This window comes from Lissotriton vulgaris, chromosome 7 (assembly GCF_964263255.1).
Source record: "Lissotriton vulgaris chromosome 7, aLisVul1.2, whole genome shotgun sequence".
Classification (NCBI taxonomy): domain Eukaryota; kingdom Metazoa; phylum Chordata; class Amphibia; order Caudata; family Salamandridae; genus Lissotriton; species Lissotriton vulgaris.
In genome coordinates, this window is record NC_141695.1 from 1414596540 (window position 1) to 1414620842 (window position 24303).

Sequence of the window (24303 nt, forward strand, 5' to 3'; positions counted from 1 at the left end):
TGAAAAATGAGGATGATGGAGTAAGTACCTCTTAAGTGAAATATATAATAAAGAATAATCAGTTGGAAGGTGTATATCAGCATATAGTGAGCAAAACAGGTCACTGAACAGGTATGATTGGGAAACGGGTGTATATGGCCACGGTCAGACTGTTTTGGCTGTTTGGGGCCTGTTTCATGGTCCTCTGGGCTGCTTTTTACTGTTCATGCCACTCATATTAAAAAAAACTTTATCTGCAACATAAACAAATGCACACAATCATCCATACCTTGCAAAACACTTATAGCATGTCTTTGCAAGTTCAAAACGTCCCTAATTTGCAAACATTAGCCACTTTTTTAGTTTTGTAATTGACTGATGGGGGGGGTCACTTTTCTTTTGGTACCCAGGTATTTTTCTGCCCCAGTCCGACCCTGATTATGGCTTGGTGCATCATAAGGTTTAGGAATAGATGCCACAAGTTATTTGATTAGCATTTCCAACCATCCCTTGTTTTTGAAAACCGTAGACTTTCGTCTCTTCTCTTGCTGACAATTCAATACGAATTCCAATGCTACCACTTGTCTTTTGTCATAAGGATTGCCTTTATGCCGCCACATCTTTTAAACCAGCATCACTCTCTATAGCTGGAAAAGGGTAAATACAAGTAGCCCTAGTTACCCCTGGCTAGCCACTTTTGACCACATTGTGCTTAGCTCTCCGTCTCCTACGTGGATGGACCCAATCTGTCACAAAAAGAAGTCCATGCAAAATCACACACCACAACTAATAACTTATCAACTATCCCACCATCCCAGTTTGATCATAAAACTTCATCTACAGCGGAGCTTGAGCCACAGATGTTTTCTTTTAAACCTGGAACCAATAGAAGGTCAGAAAGGTAATCATGACGTTAACCTGAGGTCATGAGTGAAACCAGTAAGACATGGCAGAAGTAAAGGGAAGTTATGGAGAGACGTTTTGGCATACCCTAAGGGTGGGTGGGTTGGCATCAAGTGAGTTTGCCCGACAAGGGTGGGCGATCAGTTACTGGTAGATAGGACATTTATAAACACATTTGCTCTGTAACTTTGGCCAACACTATGTGGGTTTAGAAGACTATTGGTGAACTGTTTCGTAGAATATGTGCAGATTGTGCAATTGCACATTCATTAGGTAAGCAGCAAAACACTGTAGGATTCAAAGACAACTAACTGTGTCTTATGGTGCAACCTTTAATATTCTCCTGCTTTTGTGTCGTGGGGACATTAGGACCCTGCAGGCAGAGTGTTCCCCAGGACCACTGAGAGGATACTGGACATAACTTCTTGCCCAGGGGACTGGACAGGAAGTGAACGGTGGAGCTGGACATTCCAGGTTAAGGAAAGCCGGGACAGCATGATTGGAGACAAGCTCCCCAGAAGTAGAGAAACAACAAAGTCGGAGAGGGTTTCACTAATAAGTACAAGGCTAGCAAAAGATCAATGAAACTGTGTTCATTTACCTGTGGATCTTGAGATCTGGAAACAAAACCACCCTTCCACTTTTTTTGAGTTTCCTGCTTGTATACAGCAGAAGCTTCAGCAACAGGCATTTCAAATATAATTTTTAAAGACAAGTATGAAAAAAAAAATTCCTTGCAATACCCTATCAAAGTAACTGCCAAAGACAAGCATTTACAATGCAATTGGTCTCGCATCTGCATGTGTTTAGGCTATTGGCATTGTAAATGACCATGCCTTTTATTTATGTTTTAAAAAGAAAAGCAAAAGTGGAAGGCATTGTTATTTGCAATGTCAATGGCTGGAACTCGCGTGAATGCGAGACCTATTGCATTGCAAATGCTTGTTAATCCTGTAAGGATGGGGGAAGACCCCGGATCCCCGATCCGGCAGCTGCAATTCAGCTGCATCCGGGATCCATCTGGCCCCAGTGAAATATGCTGAATTGGTTGGTCGGTGTGTAACACCCTGACGCAATTCAGCAGAGACGGCACAGTGTCTGCTTTCTGTTTGTTGCAGCAACATACAGGCTGTGAGAGTTTTATTTTAAAAATGTGTCTTCCAGCTTGGCCCATGAGATAGGGCGAATGTAAAGAGCCACCAGCCCTCCTTTGATTCGAGTATAATCCTGACTGGAAGCTATTTGCAGCCTAACACCTAGATACCAATGCAACAGGGAAAATAAGGCACACAGCTTGGTATCTCTTCACAAGTACTTGAGAGAAACTATGGTTTGGAGGCAGGATTTTGACTTGGTACACCCTTTTTTTTAACAGATATGCATGCATTGTAAGAATGTCAGATGTAGCAGTACGTAAAAGTATTTACATGAGTTACATTTAACTAGCCCTTGCTATTTATGTATTTAAGCTTTGATAGCCCTACTCATCCCACTGTGGAGTGTCAGAGTGCTTTGCACATGCACACTTTATACTTTGCCAATAAATCATACAAGTTTGTTGTGTAAATCAATGCACAGGATGTTACATAAGACTAAGGGGTGGAAAGTGTAGGACTCCCACATCACCTGAATGATAGGGATTATGTACTAAAACTATAGCTGAAAGAAACACTAAGTCAGGATTTGCAATGTAACAGTGTTTGCGGTTGTCTTTTGTTACTACTCAAAAACACTTTTTAGCAGATTGAGAAAAACTAATAAGGTTCTTAACTTATATCTTGCAGTTTGCTTGCAGGTCCGTTGTGCTTGTTTATAGCTCACTGTGCTATATTAGAGGGGTTGCAATTTTTTAACTGCAAGCAAGCTGGGGAACTGGGTTCGAGTCTCGGCAATGACGCTCAACATCCTGTGATTCTGGGCAAATCACATAATCTTCCCGCGCCTACCAAAAATGAATGTGTTCGTCTGTAACGAAACTGGTGCTCATGTAAAAGCGCTCTGATACCCGATGTCGGGTCTAGTTCGCGCTATAGAAAACTCTTTAAAAAAAAAAAAAGGAGTCACCCGAATGGGTCTCTCTAATTGTTTTGGCCCAGAAACCTGACAAAAGCCTTAGGCTGTGTGTGGATTGACGGCGCTCAATGCCAATTTGGTTGCTGATTTCCACCCTATTCCTAATATCAATGAGATGGTATGCATGTTGGATAGTGCCTGCATTTTTTCCACTCTTGACCTTCTCTCTGCGTACCACCAAATTGAGCTCAGTGGGGACTCCAAGCACTTCACTTCTTTTATCACTCCCCATGGAATATTTCAGTTCAAGAGGATGCCTTTCGGACCAGCGTCGGCTGCATCTATTTTTCAAAGGGCCATGTAACACATTTTTAAGGATGTTGGTAATTTTGTGAAATGCATCCAGGACCATATCCTCAATTTTTCCAAGCATGAAGATGATCATTTTCAACATGTCCATGTTTGCCTAAGGTTGAGAAAGAGTGATTTGACACTTAAGGCTGGGAAATGCAAATTTTCTGCAAACATGTAGAATATCTTGGTCACACACTCTCGGGTGAAGTGTGGTGCCCAAAAAGTCATTGGTTGATGCTATCATCAATGCACCTTCTCCTAGAAACAAAGAGAAACTTCTCTCTTTTGCCAGTCTGTGTGAGTATTATAGTAAATTCATACAGAATTTTGCCACCAAGGTGGAGCCCCTAAGAGAATTGACCAGGAAGTCCACCGAGTTTGTCTGGTCGGATAGACAGGAAACAGCTTTTTAACAAATCAAAAATGAGATTGTGAATGCCCCCACTCTCAACTCTTTTTGCCTAAGTAAAAGATGTGTCATTCCTGTTGGTGCTAGCCTTTACGGTCTAGGGGAGTACTTATCCAGTGCTCTGGGAAGGAAGAGTGGTGTGTAGCGTTCGCTTCTAGGACTCTCATGGCTACTGATAGAAGGTATGCTGTGATCGAGAGGGAGTTTTAAGCATGCATCTGGGCCATAGAACATTTCCACAACTATGTGTTGGGACACAGGTTGGTTTCTTCTTAGGACTGATCATAAGTCCCTCATTGGCATCTTATCTTGGGGGGGTAGGGGAGGGGGGTGGAACTCTACTGCTCGTATTGCTTTGCTCACGTCCAAACTACAAGAGTATGATTTTGAGGTTGTGTATGTCCTTGGCAAATGCAATGTTACTGATGATTTCCTCTCCAGACTGCCTTGATCCGAATATTGTGTTCTTTCTGATGAACAAGGTGTTGATATAGTTGCCACTGTTAAGGATTTTGTCACTGAAGAGTTTTTGTGTCTGTCTGAATGGGTGACTAAAATTAATAATGACGTTGTGTGCCAACGTGTGGTTGACTGTTTGAAAAAAGGATGGCCTGAAGAACAGTCAGCCATCGCCGAAATTATCCCTTTTTGACAAGTCTCTGACGAGATTGAAGAGGATTGCGGTCTACTCTTCAAAGGGGTAAAGATCATTCCTCCTGTCTCTATGCAGAGTAAGATTTTGCTACTTGCCCGCCTGGGACATCTTGGTATGTCTTCAATGAAATGCCTCATAAGGGCACATTTTTGGTGGCCTGAACTTGACAAAATGGTCCATAGAGCTGTTAGGGAATGTCAGGAGTGCATCAATAGTGACAAGATGCTCAAGGTTTCCTCTGCTCCTCTCAAACCTGTCTCTTGGCCTAAGTTTCCTTGGCAAAAGGTGGCCTTCGACATTTCAGGCCCTTTCCATCACCTACCTTATAATGCACATTTTGCTCTTGTGATGGTGGATTACCATTCTAAATGCCCAGAGGTAAAGTTTGTGGCAAGTGCCACTACTCAAGTCATTATTTCATTCTTCAAATAAGTTTTTGTGCGTGAGGGGTTCCCCGAGGTCCTTGTGATGGACGACGGGGTACAACTCACGTCACAGGAGATAGAAAGTTTCCTCCGCTTGTGTGGTGTTAAGCATATGACCACATATCTTTATGAACCAAGGGAGAATGGCCAAGTGGAGAGATTCAACTGCGTTCTAATCAATCAATCAATCATGACACTTGTATAGCGCGCTACTCACCCAGAAGTTTCTCAAGGCGCTGGGGGGGTGGGGTATGTTACTGCTCGAAGAGCCAGGTCTTGAGTTGCTTCCTGAAGGAGAGATGGTCCTGGGTTAGCCGGAGGTGGATGGGGAGGGAGTTCCATGTCTTGGCTGCCAGGTAGGAGAAGGATCTTCCACCGGCGGTGGCTCTGCGGATGCGTGGAACGGCAGCGAGGGCGAGGCGGGTCGACCGTAGCTGGCGGGTGGGATGTAGAAGGTCAGGCGGTTGTTGAGGTACTTGGGGCCCAGGTCATGGAGAGCCTTGTGTGCGTGGGTGAGGAGTCTGAACGTGATCCTCTGTCTGACGGGGAGCCAGTGCAGGTCTCTCAGGTGGTCGGAGATGTGGCTGTGTCGGGGGATGTCCAGGACGAGTCGTGCGGAGGCGTTCTGGATGCGTTGGAGTCTTTTCTGAAGTTTGGCTCTGGTTCCGGCGTACAGGGTGTTTCCGTAGTCCAGTTGGCTGGTGACGAGCGCCTGGGTGACCGTCTTCCTGGTTTCGGTGGAGATCCATCGGAAGATCTTTCGGAGCATGCGCAGGGTGTTGAAGCACGATGATGAGACGGCGTTGACTTGCCTGGTCATCGAGAGGGAGGAATCCAGGATGAAGCCCAGATTGCGTGCGTGGTCCGTTGGCTTGGGAGTGGTGCCCAGGGCAGGGGGCCACCAGGATTCGTCCCATGCGGAGGGAGATGGTCCTAGGATGAGAACTTCCGTCTTGTCTGAGTTTAGTTTCAGGCGGCTGTTCTTCATCCACTCGGCGACGTCTTTTATCCCTTCGTGTAGGCTGGCTCTGGCGGTGACTGGGTCGTTGGTGAGGGAGAGGATCAGCTGTGTGTCGTCGGCGTAGGAGACGATGTTGAGGTTGTGTTTGCGTGCGATGGCTGCGAGGGGGCTCATGTAGACGTTGAAGAGGGTGGGGCTGAGTGATGATCCCTGCGGTACGCCGCAGATGACTTCGGTGGCCTTGGATCTGAACGGGGGAAGGTGGACTCTCTGGGTTCTTCCGGCGAGGAACGAGATGATTCACTCCAGTGCCTTCTCTTGGATTCCGATGTTGCTGAGGCGTTGCACTAGGGTGCGGTGGCAGACAGTGTCGAACGCTGCGGAGAGGTCCAGGAGGATGAGGGCCGCTGTTTCCCCGTTGTCGAGCAGGGATCTGATGTCGTCAGTGGCTGAGATGAGGGCGGTCTCATTGCTGTGGTTGGCGCGGAAGCCGGATTACGAGTGGTTGAGGGATCCGTTCGTCTCGAGGAAGGCGGCAAGCTGTCTGTTGACGGTCTTCTCGATGACTTAGGCAGGAAAAGGGAGGAGCGAGATGGGGCGGAAGTTCTTGAGGTCGGTGGTCCGCTGTGGGTTTCTTCAGGAGGGAGCTGAGCTCGGCGTGCTTCCAGCTTTCCGGGAAGGTGGCGGTGTTGAAGGAGGCGTTGATGATGTCCCGGAGATGGGGTGCGATGATGGAGTCGGCCTTGTTGAAGACGTGGTGGGGGCAGGGGTCGGTTGGGGATCCGGAGTGGATGGTGTTCATCGTGCGGGTGGTGTCTTCAGTGCTGACCGGGGTCCAGGCGCGGAGGGTGGTGGGGGTGGGCGTAGGTTCGGTGGTTGGGTGCGTGGTTGTTGCGCCAAAGCTGTTGTGTATTTCGGCGATCTTGCGGTGGAAGAACGAGGCGAGAGAGTCTCAGGGGTCTTGCGAGGGAGTGATGTCATTGTTCCCGGCGTTGGGGTTGGAGAGCTCTTTGACGATGCTGAAGAGTTCCTTGCTGTTGTGGGCGTTGTTGTCCAGTCGTTATTTGAATGCTGTCTTCTTGGTTGTGCAGATCAGCTTGTGGTGTTTGCGGGTGGCGTGCTTGAGGGCAGTCATGTTGTCTGTGGTTTGGTTGTTGCGCCAGGCTTTCTCGAGGGTGCGAAAGTTCTTCTTGGAGTTTTTAAGTTTTTCGGTGAACCAAGAGGCTTTCTTGCTGCTGTGTTTGCTGGGAGGGGTCTTCAGTGGTGCGAGGTCGTCTGCGCAGTTGGTGATCCATTGTGTGAGGTTGCTAAAGGATAGTATTGATTAGGCTTGTAAGTCTAGTGAGTCCTGGAGGGATGTGATAAGAAAAAGGTTGTGGATGTACCGCATCACCCCCCACTCGGTTACTGGAGTAAGTCCTTTAAGACTTTTAAAGGGCAGAGACCTTTTTCTGATATCTGCCCGTGGTGGATCAAGAGAGTTAACAAGGCTGTCGACTGTGTCGATTTGGATCTTGTCGCTAAGCTTGTAGAAGTTAAGAAGAATAAGATGAAAGTGTTGTTTGACTCTAATATGAATGTTGGAGATTTCCTGACTTTACTGTTGGTGAGTGGGTTAGGATTAAAAACCTGGTTTCTTGGCTAAAGGGATTTCCACGTTTGGTCATCCTATCAAAATTGTCAAAGTTTGCTAGAAGTGTTATTACCTAGGATGGAAAAGTGTGGAATGTGAGGAGAGTTGCTAAGTGCAAATCTCATGAGCTCAGCATAGACAGAGAAGATGCTTTTCAGTTGCGTCCTCATTCTACCCAGTCTGTAGCTTCCAGAGTTAAAAGGAACAACAGACCCAGTTTGTTACCTGCTAGATAATTGTCTTGATTTCTTGTTTTGTGCTTGTTCTTCTTTTGTTTTCCTGTGTTTTCTTTCTTGCTTTCCTGTTAGGGGTGAGATGTGTTATATCCTCCTTCCTTTTTTTCTCCCTTCCTTTTCAATCTTTCCTCTCGTGCTTTGTCCCTTCTTGGAACATGGAACTGTGTACCTGCGTGTACGTCTTGTATTCCATGTTCCAGAACCCTCATTTTGACAGTTACTGCCTTTGCCTTGCTTGTATGCATGTACTGTGCCGCGCTCATAATAAACTTCAAGATTACCTACCTTACCACAGTGCCTTGCATCTTCACACATACACTTTATGTTTTTTGGCAGATTTCATTTCATTTGAAGGCGAAATGTATTGCCACATTTTTAAGAGGTTGAAACCGTGCCCAAGCTAGACCTGCTTTACAGTTTTTATTATCTACTAAGTATATCGTTTTTCTGATGCCGGCTTCCTAAAAGGGGCCGTCAAAATGAGTTTAACAATGAATTTCTCCTAGTTTTAATATGAAATATTTCACCAGTTATTTAAAGCATGATTTTATATTTGTTGTGTTTTTAAATTAGATGCTTTTAATCATTATTTTGGGCGTCTTTAAACTAATTGTATTGTTGGGCTTGATGTATATTTATTGTACCTATACGATCTATGTTTAATAATTTGCTTACAAATTTGGCAGGCCTGTGCTGTCTTTCTACTATTCTGTAGAAGGAGATGAATTTGATTGTCTGTTTTGCAGTCACATAGTTGGTCAGCAGTCAAATTCACCATGAGGAGGACGTCTGCCAAGTACAGTGAGCGGACCAAAATAAAACAGAATAAGATGACCCCTCCTGGGCCTGTCCAGGCTACCTTTGGGTGGCATTTAGTAAAGGTTCACCCACCTGCACAAATTGAGTCAAGGTTCACAGTGGGATAGACTTGAAGAGTCAGTCAAAGCTTAGACTTGTCAACAAGGGATCTCATATGTAGGCAGAAGGCAGACACAGATCACTACACCCAACTATATACACATAGGTTAAACTACAAGCACAACTCTCATCTTGCGCATATTTGTCCTCCTGCAATTACTCACTAGTAGTAGCAGTTGTGGGTTATTAAAAATGCCAGACAGCACAACAAAAGGAAGTTCCCCAGCGCTAGATGTGAGGATCCAATGATGAAGAATGGTAAACTATGAAGGTAGAGTTCTGCTTTCCTGTATAACGTCTGTCACATATTCAAGTCAAGAAAGTAACACATAAGAAGAAGGGGAATGTACATCCCTGGTGGAATTTCTGTGTCTGTTTTGGGAACAAATTACTTGAAAACTAGAAATATTATACCTACAATCCTCCCCACTTGTCCTAACGGAAATTTTACCCAGCATGTGCAGATGGGACTTTTGTACGGGAAAGGAAGGGTCTGAAACAGCATTTGTGCATTTTCAATATGGACATCATGTATGCTGGGGCTGTGGTATTAGGGACCTGAGTTGGCGGCCACCTTCCAAACCCACAAAGCCCAGACTTTTGTTAAAAAATTAGACGCCTGGGAAGGTCCTGGATGGTGTGGTTTGCATGGATCGCACTACTTTTGTTTTTTAACACAGAATGCCTCTCCACCATCACACCATATCTAGAGTACTCAATTTGAGCTCTCTCCTATTCCATGGGGAATGTCTGCAGCATGTGGGTCCTTGGCATTCAGGGACCACACCAACCTGTACATTTTTCTAGACTAAAGACTCTGGGAAATCCAGCATAGTCTTGTGTGTGGGGGTCCCAGTACCTTTTCTTGCTCAGAAATACAAGCAGTCCACAGCCCCATGGTCTTCCGGATGTCTCTAGTTTATAGAAATGTCTACGGTTGGTAGGTTTACTTGAGTGCCGGCTGACCCACACCTCAAATACAATGACGACCACACCAGTAGTCGGTCTTATCCAAGCGTATGTTACAAAAGCTTTCCTTCACACTCTGTTTACTCATTAGATTTTTCCTCACGAATTAACGCATGGTGGAAACAGTGAACAATCATCATAAGCTCAGCTCTTTTGATGGCTCTTGTTATTGCTTGTTTTGGACGACTGACAAACACTATATATCCGTGAAAAATGCTCATCCTCTGCTGGGATTTGATGAACCATGTCTGTTTTCTCTCGTGAGTTTCTCATAGAGGTTACAGAAGATGCTCCAGAAGCTAAATAGCTAAAAATAAAAAACCTGCACTTCCAGCAGCAGCCTGTCAGCTGATTAGCTAGTGTTCTACTGCAGTTTTCACAGTATTCTAATGAACAACTAGAGTACTAACATTCTTATTTATGACAAAACCGTGTCACACCTGAAGCTATCGTGATTGAGTCAAAGTTGTCAAACGTGACACATTTCCTTTAGTAATAAACAGAAGGAGGGGGATCAAGTTGCCATAGAAATTATGGGTAGTACTGTAGACAGCACAATTAGGGCACATTTTCTATGAGTTCTCAAATATCATCCTCATCCATTTTAGTAAAACATTGTGACATGTATAGTTAAAATGTACTTTCACACCAGCAGCATCTTGTTAGTTAATTCCTTGGTGTTCAATTGCAGCTTTGCCATATTGACAAGTAGAGTGCTAACTCTATTTATGACAAAAATGTGGCACACCTGAACACCATTTTCATGGAAATAAAGCTGTAAAACTGAATGCACTTCATACAGAGGATATTGCAGTAAATGAAGAAATGAGGGAGCTTGATAACAAAAAAGTCACCCAAGTTGGCAGCCCAGGAAAAAGAGCCAAAATGTAGCCCAAATATATAGAAGTGTGCGAAACGTGCATGTAACTCGTGCATTCGTGTAACTGAATTCGTGTAACTGAATTGCATTCGTGTAACTGAATAAAAAACATAAAATAGCAGCTAGTTTAAAAGCCCTTTGTTGGTACTTGGGAAATCAGTGAATGTGTCCTCGTTAGCTTCCTAGAGCACTAACGCTTTAGGTATTGCTCTTTTATTCCATCAAGATGACTTCAGGTAGGCAATGCTTTGCTGTAAATACAGAATGCTAGGGGTCTAGGTTTTCATTAAAACACTGTGGTAAGGGAGGGACTAGAGGCAAGGACTCGGACAACAGAGGTCACAGCCAGAAAATTGACAATGCCATGCAGGCAGGGAGGGGAAGTAGCAGCACAATGGACCATGGTGGCGGCAGGAGGGGCAGTGGCAGAATCACCGACAATGGTGGAGAGGGGGCTAGGGCATGCTTAAAGGACCATCGAGGGCAGAAAGGAGGGGGTAGGAGCTAAATTCAGACATCCAAGGGTAGGGGTAGAATCAGCAAGCTGATCACTCAGAGTGGGTAGTAGTGGCAAAGTCAGCCCAGTGGGCCATGTAGAGCAGGAGGGAGGGGCAGCTCAATGGGCCATGAATGACAGGAAGGAGGGTATAAGGGCATTCATTTGGATGATGGAAGGGAGGAAGGAGGAGAAGGGGCAGGGGTTGCAAGTTGACCATGCTGGGCAAGGGGGAGGGGCAGTGACTGCACAACAGACCACACAAGGTAGGCAGGAGTGGCAGTGGGTGTTCAATGAACCATTGAGGGCATAGGGACAGCAAGCTAAGCACGTAGGGCAAGTGGGAGGGGCAGTGGCAGCAGCAGCACAAACGACTACGCAGGGCAGAATGGAGAGGAAAAGACACAGACTCAGATATTCGAGGGCAGGGAGAAGGGGTCCCATGCAGCAATTTGACCGTTGAGGAAAGGTTGATAGGGGCAGTACAATGGACCCTGGAGAGCAAGAAAGGGGGGGGCAAACACAGAGAACAAAGGGTAGGGAGGAGGGGGCAGGAGCTGGAGCAGTAAGCTGACCATGTAAGACAGGCTGGAATGAGCAGCAGCAGAAAGCTATCCAAAGGGAGCTGACAGAATGGGGGCAGGGGCACACAAATGGTGAGTAAAGGGAAGGCAGAGAGACAGAGGCAGCAATCTGACCACCGCGAGCAGAGCAGCATGAGCAGGGTCTGCACAATTGACCGTGCAGGGCAGGAGGGTGAGGCAGGCCCATGTACATGGAGAATGGAGGACAGTGAGTTGGGTGGCAGGAGTAGCAAGCTGACCACTCAAAGCAGACCAGCCGCACAGCTATATAGACCAAAGAGAACAGGCGAAAGAGGGGAAGGGGCATACCAATGGAGTACTGGAGAAGGGACAGCAAGCTGACTACAGAGGGCTGGTAGAGGTGCTGTGCACACAGACAGAGAACAAGGGGAGGAGGTGGGCAGGCATAGCAAGTTGACCAAATGGCAGGAGGTGGGGGCAGGGGCACGTAGATGCAGAATAGATGGCAAGCAAGAGAGAGCAGGGTGAGGGGCAGCAAAAAGACCATGGAGGGCAGGCAGTGGTGTGCTGGCCATCAGTATGGGATTTCCTGTGCTAATCCCTAGTTGAAAATGGCCGTAGGATGTGCATAGTGGAGATGTTGGCTAAAAAAATAATTTTAAACTGGAAATGCACATAAAAAGGTTTAATAGACATTTTAGTCATGTATGATATGATCTTCTCTAACATTAAAAAAACCTCAGAAATTCACTGAAAAACACAACGGTGAAAGGGACGTTATAGATGGGTATAGTGATAAGAGCTTAGCTATCTTTAAAAAACAACCTAGAAATTCACTGGAAAAAAACTAAGTTTAAAGTAACATTGTAGTATGGTGTTGAAATGATTTAAACACAAATGCTTATAAACATAAAAAACGCTTAAATTAGCCACTTATCGTTCAGCGAGTTAACTTTATCTTGCTCCCTTGCCAAGCACAGTTTGACGTCACATATGCACATGTTTTGGATCCAGACGGTGGAGCATCTCTTTCTAAGGATGCGGAGGTGGAAAGAAGGTGGGCAAAGTAATGGTTTGGCCAATGTGGAAAGAAGTAACCATCTTGGGAAGAAAGGAAGTTCTAGTTCTAAGGACGACCTTGCCCAGATGGACAGCCAGAAAGGGAGGTTTGGAAGACAGAGCTTGCAGCTCATTCACTCTGCGTGCAGAAGTGATGGCCACCAGAATAGCAGTTTTCAAAGTGAAAAGTCAGAGAGGACAGGTATGCAGTGGCTCAAAGGGAGTGCACATAAGATATGTCAGAACTAAGTTCAAGTCCCACTGGGGCATTACAAAGGGAACAGGAGGAAAAAGATGAGTAATGACCTTAAGAAATCTATTTAAAACAGGGAGCTTGAAAAGAGAAGGCAGATCAGGGAGCCTGAGGAAGGCTGAAATGGCCGAGAGGTAGTCCTTAAGAGTGCCCAGAGCAGAACCCTACTGGGCCAAAGAAAAGAGGAACAAGAGAACCTTAGAAAGAGGCGCAGAAAGGGGATCCACAGTCTTTGCTGTGCACCCTGCCCCAAATTTGTTCCATCGGCAAGCATATACCGTCTTAGTGGAGGGACGCCTGGCTACCAAGATAACATCACAGACTTGGGGAGGCAGGTCAAACGACGTCAACTACTGCCACTCAATCTCCACGCAAAGACGTGGAGGCTGGAAAGGTCCAGATGGAGGACTGTCCCCTGCTGCTGCAACAAAGATCCTCCCGAAGAGGCAGTCGGATCGGAGGATCGATGATCATGTTGAGCAGCTCGGCATACCAGACTCTTCGTGCCCAATCCAGAGCCACAAAAATGACTTGGGCCTGAACACGCTTGATCCTCTTCAGCACTCTGGGCAGAAGTGGTATAGGTGGAAAGGCGCATAAAAGACCGCAACTCCACTCGCGATGAAAAGCGTTGCCTAGTGAATGCCGCTCCCAGTCCTCCTCACCCTCCTCTAGCTGCCAATCTGGTCTCAAAGAGCCAGGGTAGGACAGGGGCACAAAAGTACCCTCCAGTGCCGGATCTGGCATCGGTCGACGCCGGTCCAGCTCAATGTCTACCTCGAGGTGGAGGCCGGGGTTGATGTCGGCTGGGGACACTGCCGACACCAGTGGCGGACGTGGTGCCAGTGGAATCAGTGCCAGGGGAGGCGGAACGCGGCTGACCGGTGCTAATCCAGATCCAGGCCTGGATCCAAGGGGACCCTACGGCGCCGAAGCCGCCGAAGGCCCAGCACCCCTAGCCGAGTCCGCGGGGCCCGAAGGTGCGCCCGCAGAGTGGGGCTGCCCAAAGATGGTGTGCATCGTTTCGTAGAACTGACAAAGCTGGGCAGGGGTCGCTCCTGCTCCTGGGAAGGCGAGAAACCTGAAGTCGACCCTACGGACTCTGCACTCAGAACTGCAGGAGGGGCACCACCCGCATCCCTCGTCGCGTCGGCCGATGGACGGGGAGAAGTCGAAGAGCGACGATGCTTCTTCGACTTCTTTTTGTGCTTCAACTTACCTAACCATGAGTGCGAAGACTTAGAGGAAAAATGGTGTTGGCTCCACGACCGGCCCTTCAACCTCCACCAGGACCTCGAACGACGCTGAGCCGACTGCCAGGCCTCAAGTAGCTTTCGGGACCGCTCTTCCTTTGCACCAGGAGTTGTGAGGACTCAAAAAACAACGAAGTCGATAAAAGTTGAGAAAAAATCTCAGTAAAAAAATGACTGGGGGTACAGCTCTCTCCGGATCTGCGCTTGCTGGCGCAGAAAAATAAAGAACTGACATCAGCGCGCAAGGGCGTCGTCTATGTAGCTACCGTGATGTCATACCGGCAACCACAACGCCGACAACGAGTGCGGAGTCGACCAACGCCACCTTCCGACGCGCAGGTGTACTGCTGATGAAAAACTTTCCGGATTCAGTTTGACATCTGGAGGTAATTCAAAGGTAAGGAATTTATAACTAACTGTTTTTCAGATTTGAACAGCAGAGGGATGGATGACATCATCATCTATGTCATTTGAGATTTCATGAGTGATGTTAATGAACATGTTGTAAGTGATGTATTTCTTTCTTTCTACCTGGATCGCATCAAACAATTCCGGGTGGACAATCAGCTTTTTGTTGGTTACATGGGCGCTAAGAAAGGTCAGGCCGTGCACAAATGGACCATTTCCAGGTGGGTCGTTCTGTGCATCAAAGCCTGCTTTTTTTGGCTAAAATGGAGCCTCCAGTGGGGCTGCATGCCCATTCTACCAGGGCGACGGCAGCTACTACTGCTTTGGGTCGAGGAGTTCCCCTAAATGACATCTGTCAGGCACCTAAGTGGGCATCGCTGCACACGTTTACGAAACACTACTGCATGGACATCCAAGTCCGCAGCGATGGCTTCTTTGGTCGTTCTGTTCTACAGGACTTTATGGTGTGAACTTTGTTCGCAGACCCACCGTCGGCTTTGGTATTGCTGGGGAATCTAAACAAAAACAAAAAGTACAGAACCTCAGTAGGGACCTATATTTCTTTTGACATTGAGTAAATCTAAGAAATGTATAAGAGAGATGCCAGAGAGAGAAAATTTAAAGTATTATCCAAACATGTATATTTATTAATCTTTTTTTCATTTTAAAGGAATTTTTAAGAAACATTTATGCAACTGTACATATCATTTTGCTATCAGTGAAAAAAATCATCATTTTTACATACATATTTTTGTGAAAGACAATTTTTGTGAAAAACAAAACATTAAATGTGCCCTCTAATGACAACTAATCCTAACAGTCAAACATGCATACTCACATACCAATCATACTATTTCTTATTTTAAAAAAGACATATCTATCAACATAAACACAAAGACTAAATGTTACAAAACATAAGACTAACACAATTGGCAACTCTAAGGTGTACTTAATGGAATATCATGGGAACCTAGATGATACAGTTCTACTAGTTGGGATGGAATTAACCAGTTCGTATCCAGAACAGTAGATGTTGGGCCGACGTACGTTTCGGTGAGTGTCACCTTCCTCAGGGCCAAGGACAACGTATACAATAATAAAGCATAGGTAATCTTAAAAAATGACAGCATAATACACTTTTCTGAAAAATAGAAAGTAGAAAAAAACTTGTAAATGTCATTATTTCTTTTTCATTTTATGACAAACTGACTCTGTGGCATCGGTTATGTACATATCTACACTTCATTAATAAGATTTAGTAAATGCTCATAGCTAACAAAACATCCTTCTGTCGAGTTTAGATTGAATAGACCAAAAGGCTGAGATTCAAACAATGAGAGGGAAGAAAAGGGTACAGAACCTGACAATCCCCATAGAGACTGAGGCACCCAACGTGCAGACGAGTAATTTATAAAGTACATGCAGTGCTTATAGGGTATTCTAAAGTGCTGTTATGTCATATTTACATAGAGGGAAAAAAGGGTTTACCTATGATTAAGTAAATCTGGGCGTAGGTTGTGTTGAGGGGCAAATGCTGGCCAATCTTTTAAAGCAGCGACTGGGGAAAACAAAGGGATATCTGTAGTTGCATAATTACAAAGACGCTAGCGTTAATGTTGTCATGTGGGTCGCGATGTGTTACCTCCGTTTCCTGGGAACGTTCTCTGTATTTTCCTTAGTTATGGTACCATCTAGTTGGGTGGGACGGGGAACCTTTGTGTGTCGTGAGGTTTTTCTGTGCAGACACAAATAAATAGTCTAGTAAGTAAATATACATTGGCCGCTTAATAGGTGACTAAGACCGAGATAGATTAGCACCAAGTGAGAGATAATATAAGGTACCTGATCGTTTGTATTTATCGTTGTTTAAATCTTAGGTAGTAAGGATCAGCCAGCCTCTATCTGTGTGCTAGAATGATAAGATTTTGGATATATCAGAGATTTGCTTGTCGGTTTTATTGCACACGACTTTGAAAAAAACCTACAAATCCACTACTTTGACTGTTAGGATTAGTTGTCATTAGAGGGCACATTTAATGTTTTGTTTTTCACAAAAATTGTCTTTCACAAAAATATGTATGTAAAAATGATGAATTTTTCACTGATAGCAAAATGATATGTACAGTTGCATAAATGTTTCTTAAAAATTCCTTTAAAATGAAAAAAAGATTAATAAATATACATGTTTGGATAATACTTTAAAGTTTCTCTCTCTGGCATATCTCTTATAAATTTCTTAGATTTACTCAATGTCAAAAGAAATATAGGTCCCTACTGAGGTTCTGTACTTTTTGTTTGGTTTATCTCTCCCCCCTCTGGACCTCAAACTATCTGGGAGATCTCTTTCTTTCAATATTGCTGGGGAATCTATTCTAAGGTAAGGAATCTATAACTAACTGTTTCTTTCAGATGAACAAGTTACTTACCTTCGGTAACGGTATAGCTGTAAATAACATAGGTTAGTTATGGATTCCTTACCGCCCCACCCATTCTGTGAACTGACTTCTAGGGTTAAGGACATCTTTTAAGGGCCCTAGGGCCAGATGTAGGTAGGCATTTACCGGTCGGTAACGGCCGAATTCGGCCGTTACCGACCGGTAAATGCCATCTGAGATGTAGGGCACTGTATTTTACCGATTCGGTAAATTTACCGAATCGGTAGAATACCGATTCGGTAAAATACCGAATCGGTATTTTTTACCGATTCGGTAAATTTGTAGGTGGGACTCTTCTGAGTCCCACAACCCTTACCGAATCGGTATTTTACCATCAAATATATTTGATGGTAAAATACCGATTCCGGTGTGCATGCACATGTGTGCATGCATACCTGTGCCATATGACAGGCAGACCTGCCCTTAGGGCAGGTATGCCTGCCACATGGCCCCCGAACCTTTTTTGGGGGTGCTAGAGGGTGTCAAAGTGACACCCCCTGCACCCTTGTCAAAATCGGTATTTACCGATTCGGTAAATACCGACCGGTAATGCCCCATTCATTCCTATGGACTTCAAAGTCCATAGGAATGAATGGAGCATTACCGATTCGGTAAAAGGAACATCTGGATGTTCCTACATACCCCCCCTTCTTATTTACCGATTCTTAATTACCGAATCGGTAAAATTCGGTAATTAAGAATCGGTAACTGAGTCCTACCTACATCTGGCCCTTAGTTTTGTGCACCAGTGGTCAGTGTCTTGCATGGCTCTGTGCTTCTGGCATGGTAAGTTGTGTACAGAATTGACGTCAGCGCACGAGGGCGCTGTCTATGTAGCTACCGTGATGTAATCCCAGCGATCACGACGCCGACGACGAACGTACGGTCGACCGACGCCACCTTCCTACATGCAGGGGTCCTGCTGACTAAAAACTTTACTGATCCAGTCTGACGCCTGGGTGTAATTCTAAGGTAAGAAATCTATAACTAACCTATGTTTCTTACAGATATATTGTTATCGAATGTAAGTAACTTGTTCTTTAGTGTAAAACTAGTGCAGCCTTTCAAATATGGAAATAACTGCTGCATGCGCAGAATAATGAAAAGAATAAATTACTTGGAGAAATGTGCTTGTATAAAATAATTATACTGTACCCCACTACCTCTATACATAAGAATCATTATGTAGTTATCCTCTACCACACAAATCCATCACCATATGCACAGCTTGTTATAAAGACTCCTCTCTCTGCACATCCAAGCTTTATTAGATGGCCAAACCCTTACTACGCACAGCCTTTACCCTGTGTGCAACCATTCACAGAGAGACCAATCCCCAGAGACACACTGGCAACATTAGGTACCTACGACCCTGCTAAATACAGCATTCGCTCTGTGCACAGCTCTTGATGGAGAGGCCACTCCTTCCAGACTCCCAAGCCCCATTAAATGACCAACCCACAAGATGTCCGGCCTTCATCCTATGCAAAAGTCTTCACAGAGCGCGCACTCTCTCCACCCAACCAACCCCATTAGGTGGCCAAACCTCTAGTGTACACAGCTTTCACTCTGTGTAAAGCTCTTAACAGAAACGCCACACCCTCCAAATACCCAACTCTCTTTAGGAGGCCAGACATCTTGCCAAAACGTACATTTCTGATCAATACTGGTACCTGCAGATTCGTCACCTGTAGAAGAATTGAAGCCTATTCTACCCGGGCCAAAACCACCACTTCTACCCTAGCAAGAGAAATTCCAATTGAGGAGATATGTAAGGAAGCCACAAGGGGTTTCCCGCCAAACATTCACCAAGCATTACTGTCTAGATCCTGAGTTGAGTAAAAATGGTCATTTGGCCCAATCCGTCTTGCAGGATTTGCTGGTATAAATATTCATTGACCCTCAGTTGTTGCCCTAGGGTGGGCTCTGTATGGCTTCGGTGACATCATTTGATGTCACTTTCGGCATTGATATGAAGCCAGTCGCCACTACAGGCAACGTGAGAGTTTTGAAGTTTAGGGGTCCAGTCTGATGCCTGAAAATATTTTACTATGTGAGGAATCTGCAGGTAAATAGATTATCCACCCAAAAAATCATTACCTCAGTTAAGTAACTTTTTCTTATTAGCAATACAAACGATACGGAAAATGTGTTGTAGGTGAAGCTTACTACATACCTTTCAGTGTGATCACTATATAGCAAACTCATTGGATGATGTCATCAATGATGTCATTTGAAATATCATCAGTGACGCCATCAGTGATGTCATTGAATGTGTCATGAGTGATGTAATATGTGAGGTCATAAGCAGTGCATGGCTGGGCGCAAGGTTATATTTAGCTAGCTGAACTATAACTGGCTAATTTCAGTGGTTTTTTTTAAAGCGTTTGATTGTCACTCATTTTGGCACTTAACTATTACGGTTCTTTAAACTTTGTTTTTCTGGTGAATGAATGTATATAATACCTGACTTGCATTTTTATGGAAGTTGTATGTACTTATATTTCTAGAGATCAAACTCTGATACGTGAACTTTTCCGCAGGGGTTGCAATGGTGTAAATACTACTGAAATGCCATTCCTATATGGTTGTCCCAGCTAATGCTTTCCCGGAAGAATAATTCTAATTGTGAGATTGAACCTTTATGGGACATAAAAGCTTAAATGATAATAAAGGATGGTGCTCCCTGACCTCTTGAGGTGGTCCACCAGAGAGATAGAGATGGAATTATCATGGAAACTTAAATTCTCTCCAATCATCACCTGATTAGGAGGCTCTTACCTCTAGAGATACGTGGTTCTGTCTTACATTGTGATATGTAAATATCAGGAAATGTTAACATTGCTTATTTGTATTTTTTCAGTTTGAGCTTCTGTATTTCAAGAACACAACACTGACCCACGCTGAGCAGTACCGCTGGTAAGAACCTACTCTTCGCACAACAATGTAGCACTGGACAATATTTCACCTGAGTGTGAAGCTGTTAATTCTTGCTTGAACTTTCCACACGTCAGTCGTACTAAATTGTTCCCTAAGTCGCTTTCTTCACATCGGTTTTCCTCCATCTACCTCCCCGATTAAATTGTCGGTCCTTCTTTTCTTCCTCTCTCTGTCCCTTTCTTTTCCTTTGTTACTTTCCCTGTCCTGAACGTATCCCTTTTTAGACCTTCCTCACGTTGTCTTTCCATCTTCCCCTCCCACTCCTTCACACACTTTGATATCCTCTGACTCTGATCGTTTCCCACTCTTACTCGCTATGCATCTCACTCATATTCCTCCTCGTTCCATGCTGTCTAGTCACTCCTATTATCAATTGCACCATCACTTCCAAAGGAATTTGAACAGGTATTCATGTTACAGATCTGTCTGGAATTAACCCAGAGAAACTCCTACAAAAGCAGTTACATATATTCACATGTTTGGGGTTGAGCTTTAGGAAGTGAATATATTTTTTTCGAAAGTAGCTTGTCACATTGCTGACAGACCTAATAATGCTCTATGTATGCCACCCTTACCAGCATTGTCTGTTGTCAATGACCCTGAACTTGCTCATTTGTTGCCTTTGTAGATGTTTACAGTGTACACACATTCAGCTAAGGTGTAGCGGATGGCTCAAGAATGTAGCTCTAGATTTTATTAGTGTTTTGGCTGTGGGACGGTAACCTTTACTGAACTTATTTTGCGATCAGAATTGGGTCACGTGTTTCTCTTGCCTTCATAAGAATGTTGGTCTAATTCTTTTTTTGGAGTTCTTCATCCGTCCAATAGATTTGGGCTCTCATTTTGCTCGGTTTGCCCTCATTTCAGCTGAAATGATTTGACTTTGCTTTTCAAAATATCTGTCAATATGCTTTTCCAGCTCTTCTTTAAATCTAGGAGTTTTGATATTGTAGTACCTGGTATACTCTTAGGTGTGGGGATAGTATATCATTTGGTGCTTTGCTTGAGGAGTATTGGTTTACAGAACAGAGCTTCAGTGGGGGTATTCTTGCTCCAACAAGGTTGTAGCAGAAAATACCTCATAGCCATTTCCTGGATGCTTTTCCTAGCTTGGGCGAAGTATTCTAAATTACTCAATATGTTTTTGCCTAGTAGTTGTCGGTGGTTATGTTCAATGATGTCTACATAGATCTGCTTGTATGTTGCATCCTGCTCAGGTTTTTTTATGGAATACAAAATATTTAGATTTTTTGCTTCCAATATCTTTTTTCAGGTCTCTTAAATTATAGAAGGTTTCTAGTATTGTCAGGCTTCATAGCATTTTTCGTTCTTTTATGGAAAATGGGATCAGGTCATGTGCATTTAGCTGGCGATTAAGCTTTGCATCTCTTAATCATCGGTGACCAATGATGACTCTTAAGAGACTGACTGGTCACTTGCATATATGTTGAATATAATTGGTATAAGACTGCCTTCTGCCCCTTTGCTTTTGTTTGATAGCGCCTTTCCATGCCAAGAGACCATAAAGAAGTGTAAGGAAGTATGCTCAATGTAAATCTCAAGAATCAGCCGGTAATTATGTGGTTTATTTTCGCTGTGTTTTGCATTTTAGTTAGCTCAAACAATGTTTATAATGTATAACAAGTTTGAGTAATTTTAGAAATTGTCTTGTGTGCCAGATTGAGAGCTTCTATTTGGCATCTCCGTATGATATATTTGACCTTAATGTACGTCTAGGTTCAGTTGTGTTGCAGAAAAAAAACGAATTGTTTAAAACAAAATTCTTCCAACTATTGGGAACTAGGCTTTTCATATTTTTGTAGGCACATCTCCTAAAAATAGGAAATCCTCCATTAATGTAAATGACCCTAAAGCACAACTCTGGACTAGGCCCTTGCTCCTTTCTTGATCTCCAGCTATGTTTGCACTCTAAACAAGCACTGGCGTTGCCAATAGGTCTCGCAGTAGGAAAGTTTGAGCTATTGGTTTTGTAAATGACATTTTATATTTATATATTGTTATTGACAATGCCAATAACGATATATAAATATAAAATGTAATTTACAAAAGCAATAGCTTAAACTTTCCTACTGCAAGACCTATTGGCAAGGCCAGTGCTTGTTTGTTATTGGTAAGTAGGTGTCCTCAGAAGTGTTTCTTGAATGGGGCATTTGTTTACTTTTTTTTGTTTTACATGTTTGATGATTTTAATTAGTGCCTTAAATCTGAAAAAAAATATTTCGGAGACGCCAAAGAAAGTTAATTACCTATTTGTGTTTATATTCGAGTTGTATAGCGCTTCATACCACTTGTGAGACGCTGAAGCACATAGATGGAGAGGAGCATGCTACACAGCGAGAAACTGCTTGGGTGGAAAGAGGTTGTATTTGCAGTGTGGTCTGTGGAGAAGTGTTTTGGTGTCGTGCATCAGTAATCAGACTGGTGCTCTTAGCCAGTCTTGGGCTCTGGTGTTTAAATTGTAGAGGCAGGTAAATATTGAGAGGTAGAGAGTGGGCCGTTTACTTGGGTCATTTGCTATCAGTAATTATTCATGTCCCCATGAAAGTTTCTTTTAATTTGTGTAACCATGAGCCATCGACCCTTAACTATGCTAATTGTCTTAGTTGGAGGCCACCATTAAGGAGATGTAGCCTAGTGGTCCGAGTTGCCGGCTTTCTCAATGGCAGCGCAGGTTCGAATACTGGCCTCGGTTCAACAGCTTGTGATTCTGGGCCAATCACTTAACCTGTCAAGTAGTTTGGGTAGATGCACAGCAAGTTTATGTGAGTTTAAACTTATGTTTATCAAAGTTTAGGTGCTATGCAAGTACCGTCTAGTGTCCCACGACGTCAAAATGTAACCAGAAAATGTAGGATCAGTGGGTCACTGGTCCCATCCTTGGGTGCACACTATAATTCCTCTATGATTCACAGAGGTTCCACACTTAGTTCATTGTTAATTGTTCGTATTTATTTTTTCTCAAAAAGCATATTTTGTTAGATGAATTTATTCCATTCTCAACATATTCACTTTATGCTTTGCGTCAATCCAATGCATTTCGGGGCTATTAACTGCCCCTTCATCAGGGAAAAGGTACTGTAACAAAGTTAGATAAAAAAAGGTATAAGCGATAATAAATGGGAACGTTATGGTGTGTGGTATAGGGAGGATACTAAAGGATGTGAGGGGAGGAAGTGGTATTGGTAGTATAAAGGTCACCTTAACAAGCTTTTTTGACCCGTGTTGAAAGCATAATCGTGCTTTAAATGTGGCTTACGTGCGCTGAGGATCGTCAAAATGCACCAGTCTGTTGAAAAGTAAAGGGTGCGTTTCGTAAGTCCGAGTTTAAGTCAATTAAAATCAAATATGTGATTGCCCTTCATACAGTGCACTAACCTGTTGAAATTGAAGCTTAAGGTTCAATGTTAATCCGCTCGTGAACGCCGGTCAGGACGAGGACGTCTGCTGCCGCGTTTGGTCAGTTACGAGTGTTGCGGTCACGTGGGTGATAGATAAGGAAAACAGACTCGCGTTAGCGGTCTGGGTACAGGTGCTGTGATAAACGTATGGAAGTAGGACGTGTGGAATTAAAGGATAGAGATCAGAAAGTTGGGGGGTTCATGCAGTGCCCAAAAGGGTAAACTAAAATCCTAATAAAGATGGTGTGGTTAATGTAAGAAATGGATTTCAAAAGTGCCGAGTGGGTGGGTATTAGTAAACAAGCAAAGGAACTGGTAGACCATAAAGGTGAAAATCATTATCTACATAAGGATTAAAATTATAATACAGTACATGTAATGTATAACGGCAGGAAGCCTGTTAAGGCTCCATTGGCAACACTTATAGATAACAAGAAAGTTCGATTCTGTCGTTAAGGCCCATTGGCTTCTGTGTAGATAATCTTTGAATCCAGGTATTCTCTCGTTGAAGAAGGTATTTGGTATTGTCTCTTCCTTCAATTTTGGCAATAGTTTCCAATATAATGAATTTTAATTGGGAAATGTTATGTTTTAGTTCTTCAAAGTGCATGGCAATCGTGGATTTGCTGTTTTTCAATCTTATATTGGACTTGTGTTCTGTTAATCTGATTTTAATTTTCTTTTCGGTCTTGCCGATGTAGAGTTTCCCGCAGGGGCATTTGAGGGCATAGATTACGTTGCTGGAATCACATGTCGCATTGACATGAAGTTTGATTGTGTTGCCCTTCATGGGATGATTGATTGTATTGCCCTTTATGATGCTATTGCAGTTCCCGCAATTAAGACAGGGTTTGGTACCAGTATATTTGACAGTCACAATGGGTTTGTGTTGAACTAGTTCACCTAAGTTTTGGGCTCTGGTGAATGCAAATAGTGGTGGTTCCAAAAAGATCTGATTAAAATCCGGTTCCAAATTAAGTAGTGACCAATGTTGATATATGGTTCTTTTGAACTTCGCAGTGGCTGTGGAATATTTTGAAACTACCACAATACGTGTCTGTTGTTTTTTGAAGCCAGGTTGTAGGAGTTTTTGTCGATCAATGTTCAAAATTTTCTGTTTTGATTCTTCAAGGAGGTTCAGTGGATATCCTCTATCCTTG

The 24303-nt window shown here is 43.9% G+C and overlaps 1 protein-coding gene across 2 annotated transcripts in view; it reads left to right on the plus strand.

Annotated features, from left to right (window-relative positions):
- CLN3 (CLN3 lysosomal/endosomal transmembrane protein, battenin) overlaps nucleotides 1-24303 on the plus strand; it is a 936006-nt gene that overhangs the window by 748325 nt on the left and 163378 nt on the right. For both annotated transcript variants that reach the window (XM_086932190.1, XM_086932191.1), the window contains one exon: nucleotides 19648-19703. In XM_086932190.1, coding sequence (XP_086788316.1) covers nucleotides 19648-19703 — 56 coding nt within the window. The remainder of the gene's footprint in view (nucleotides 1-19647; nucleotides 19704-24303) is intronic.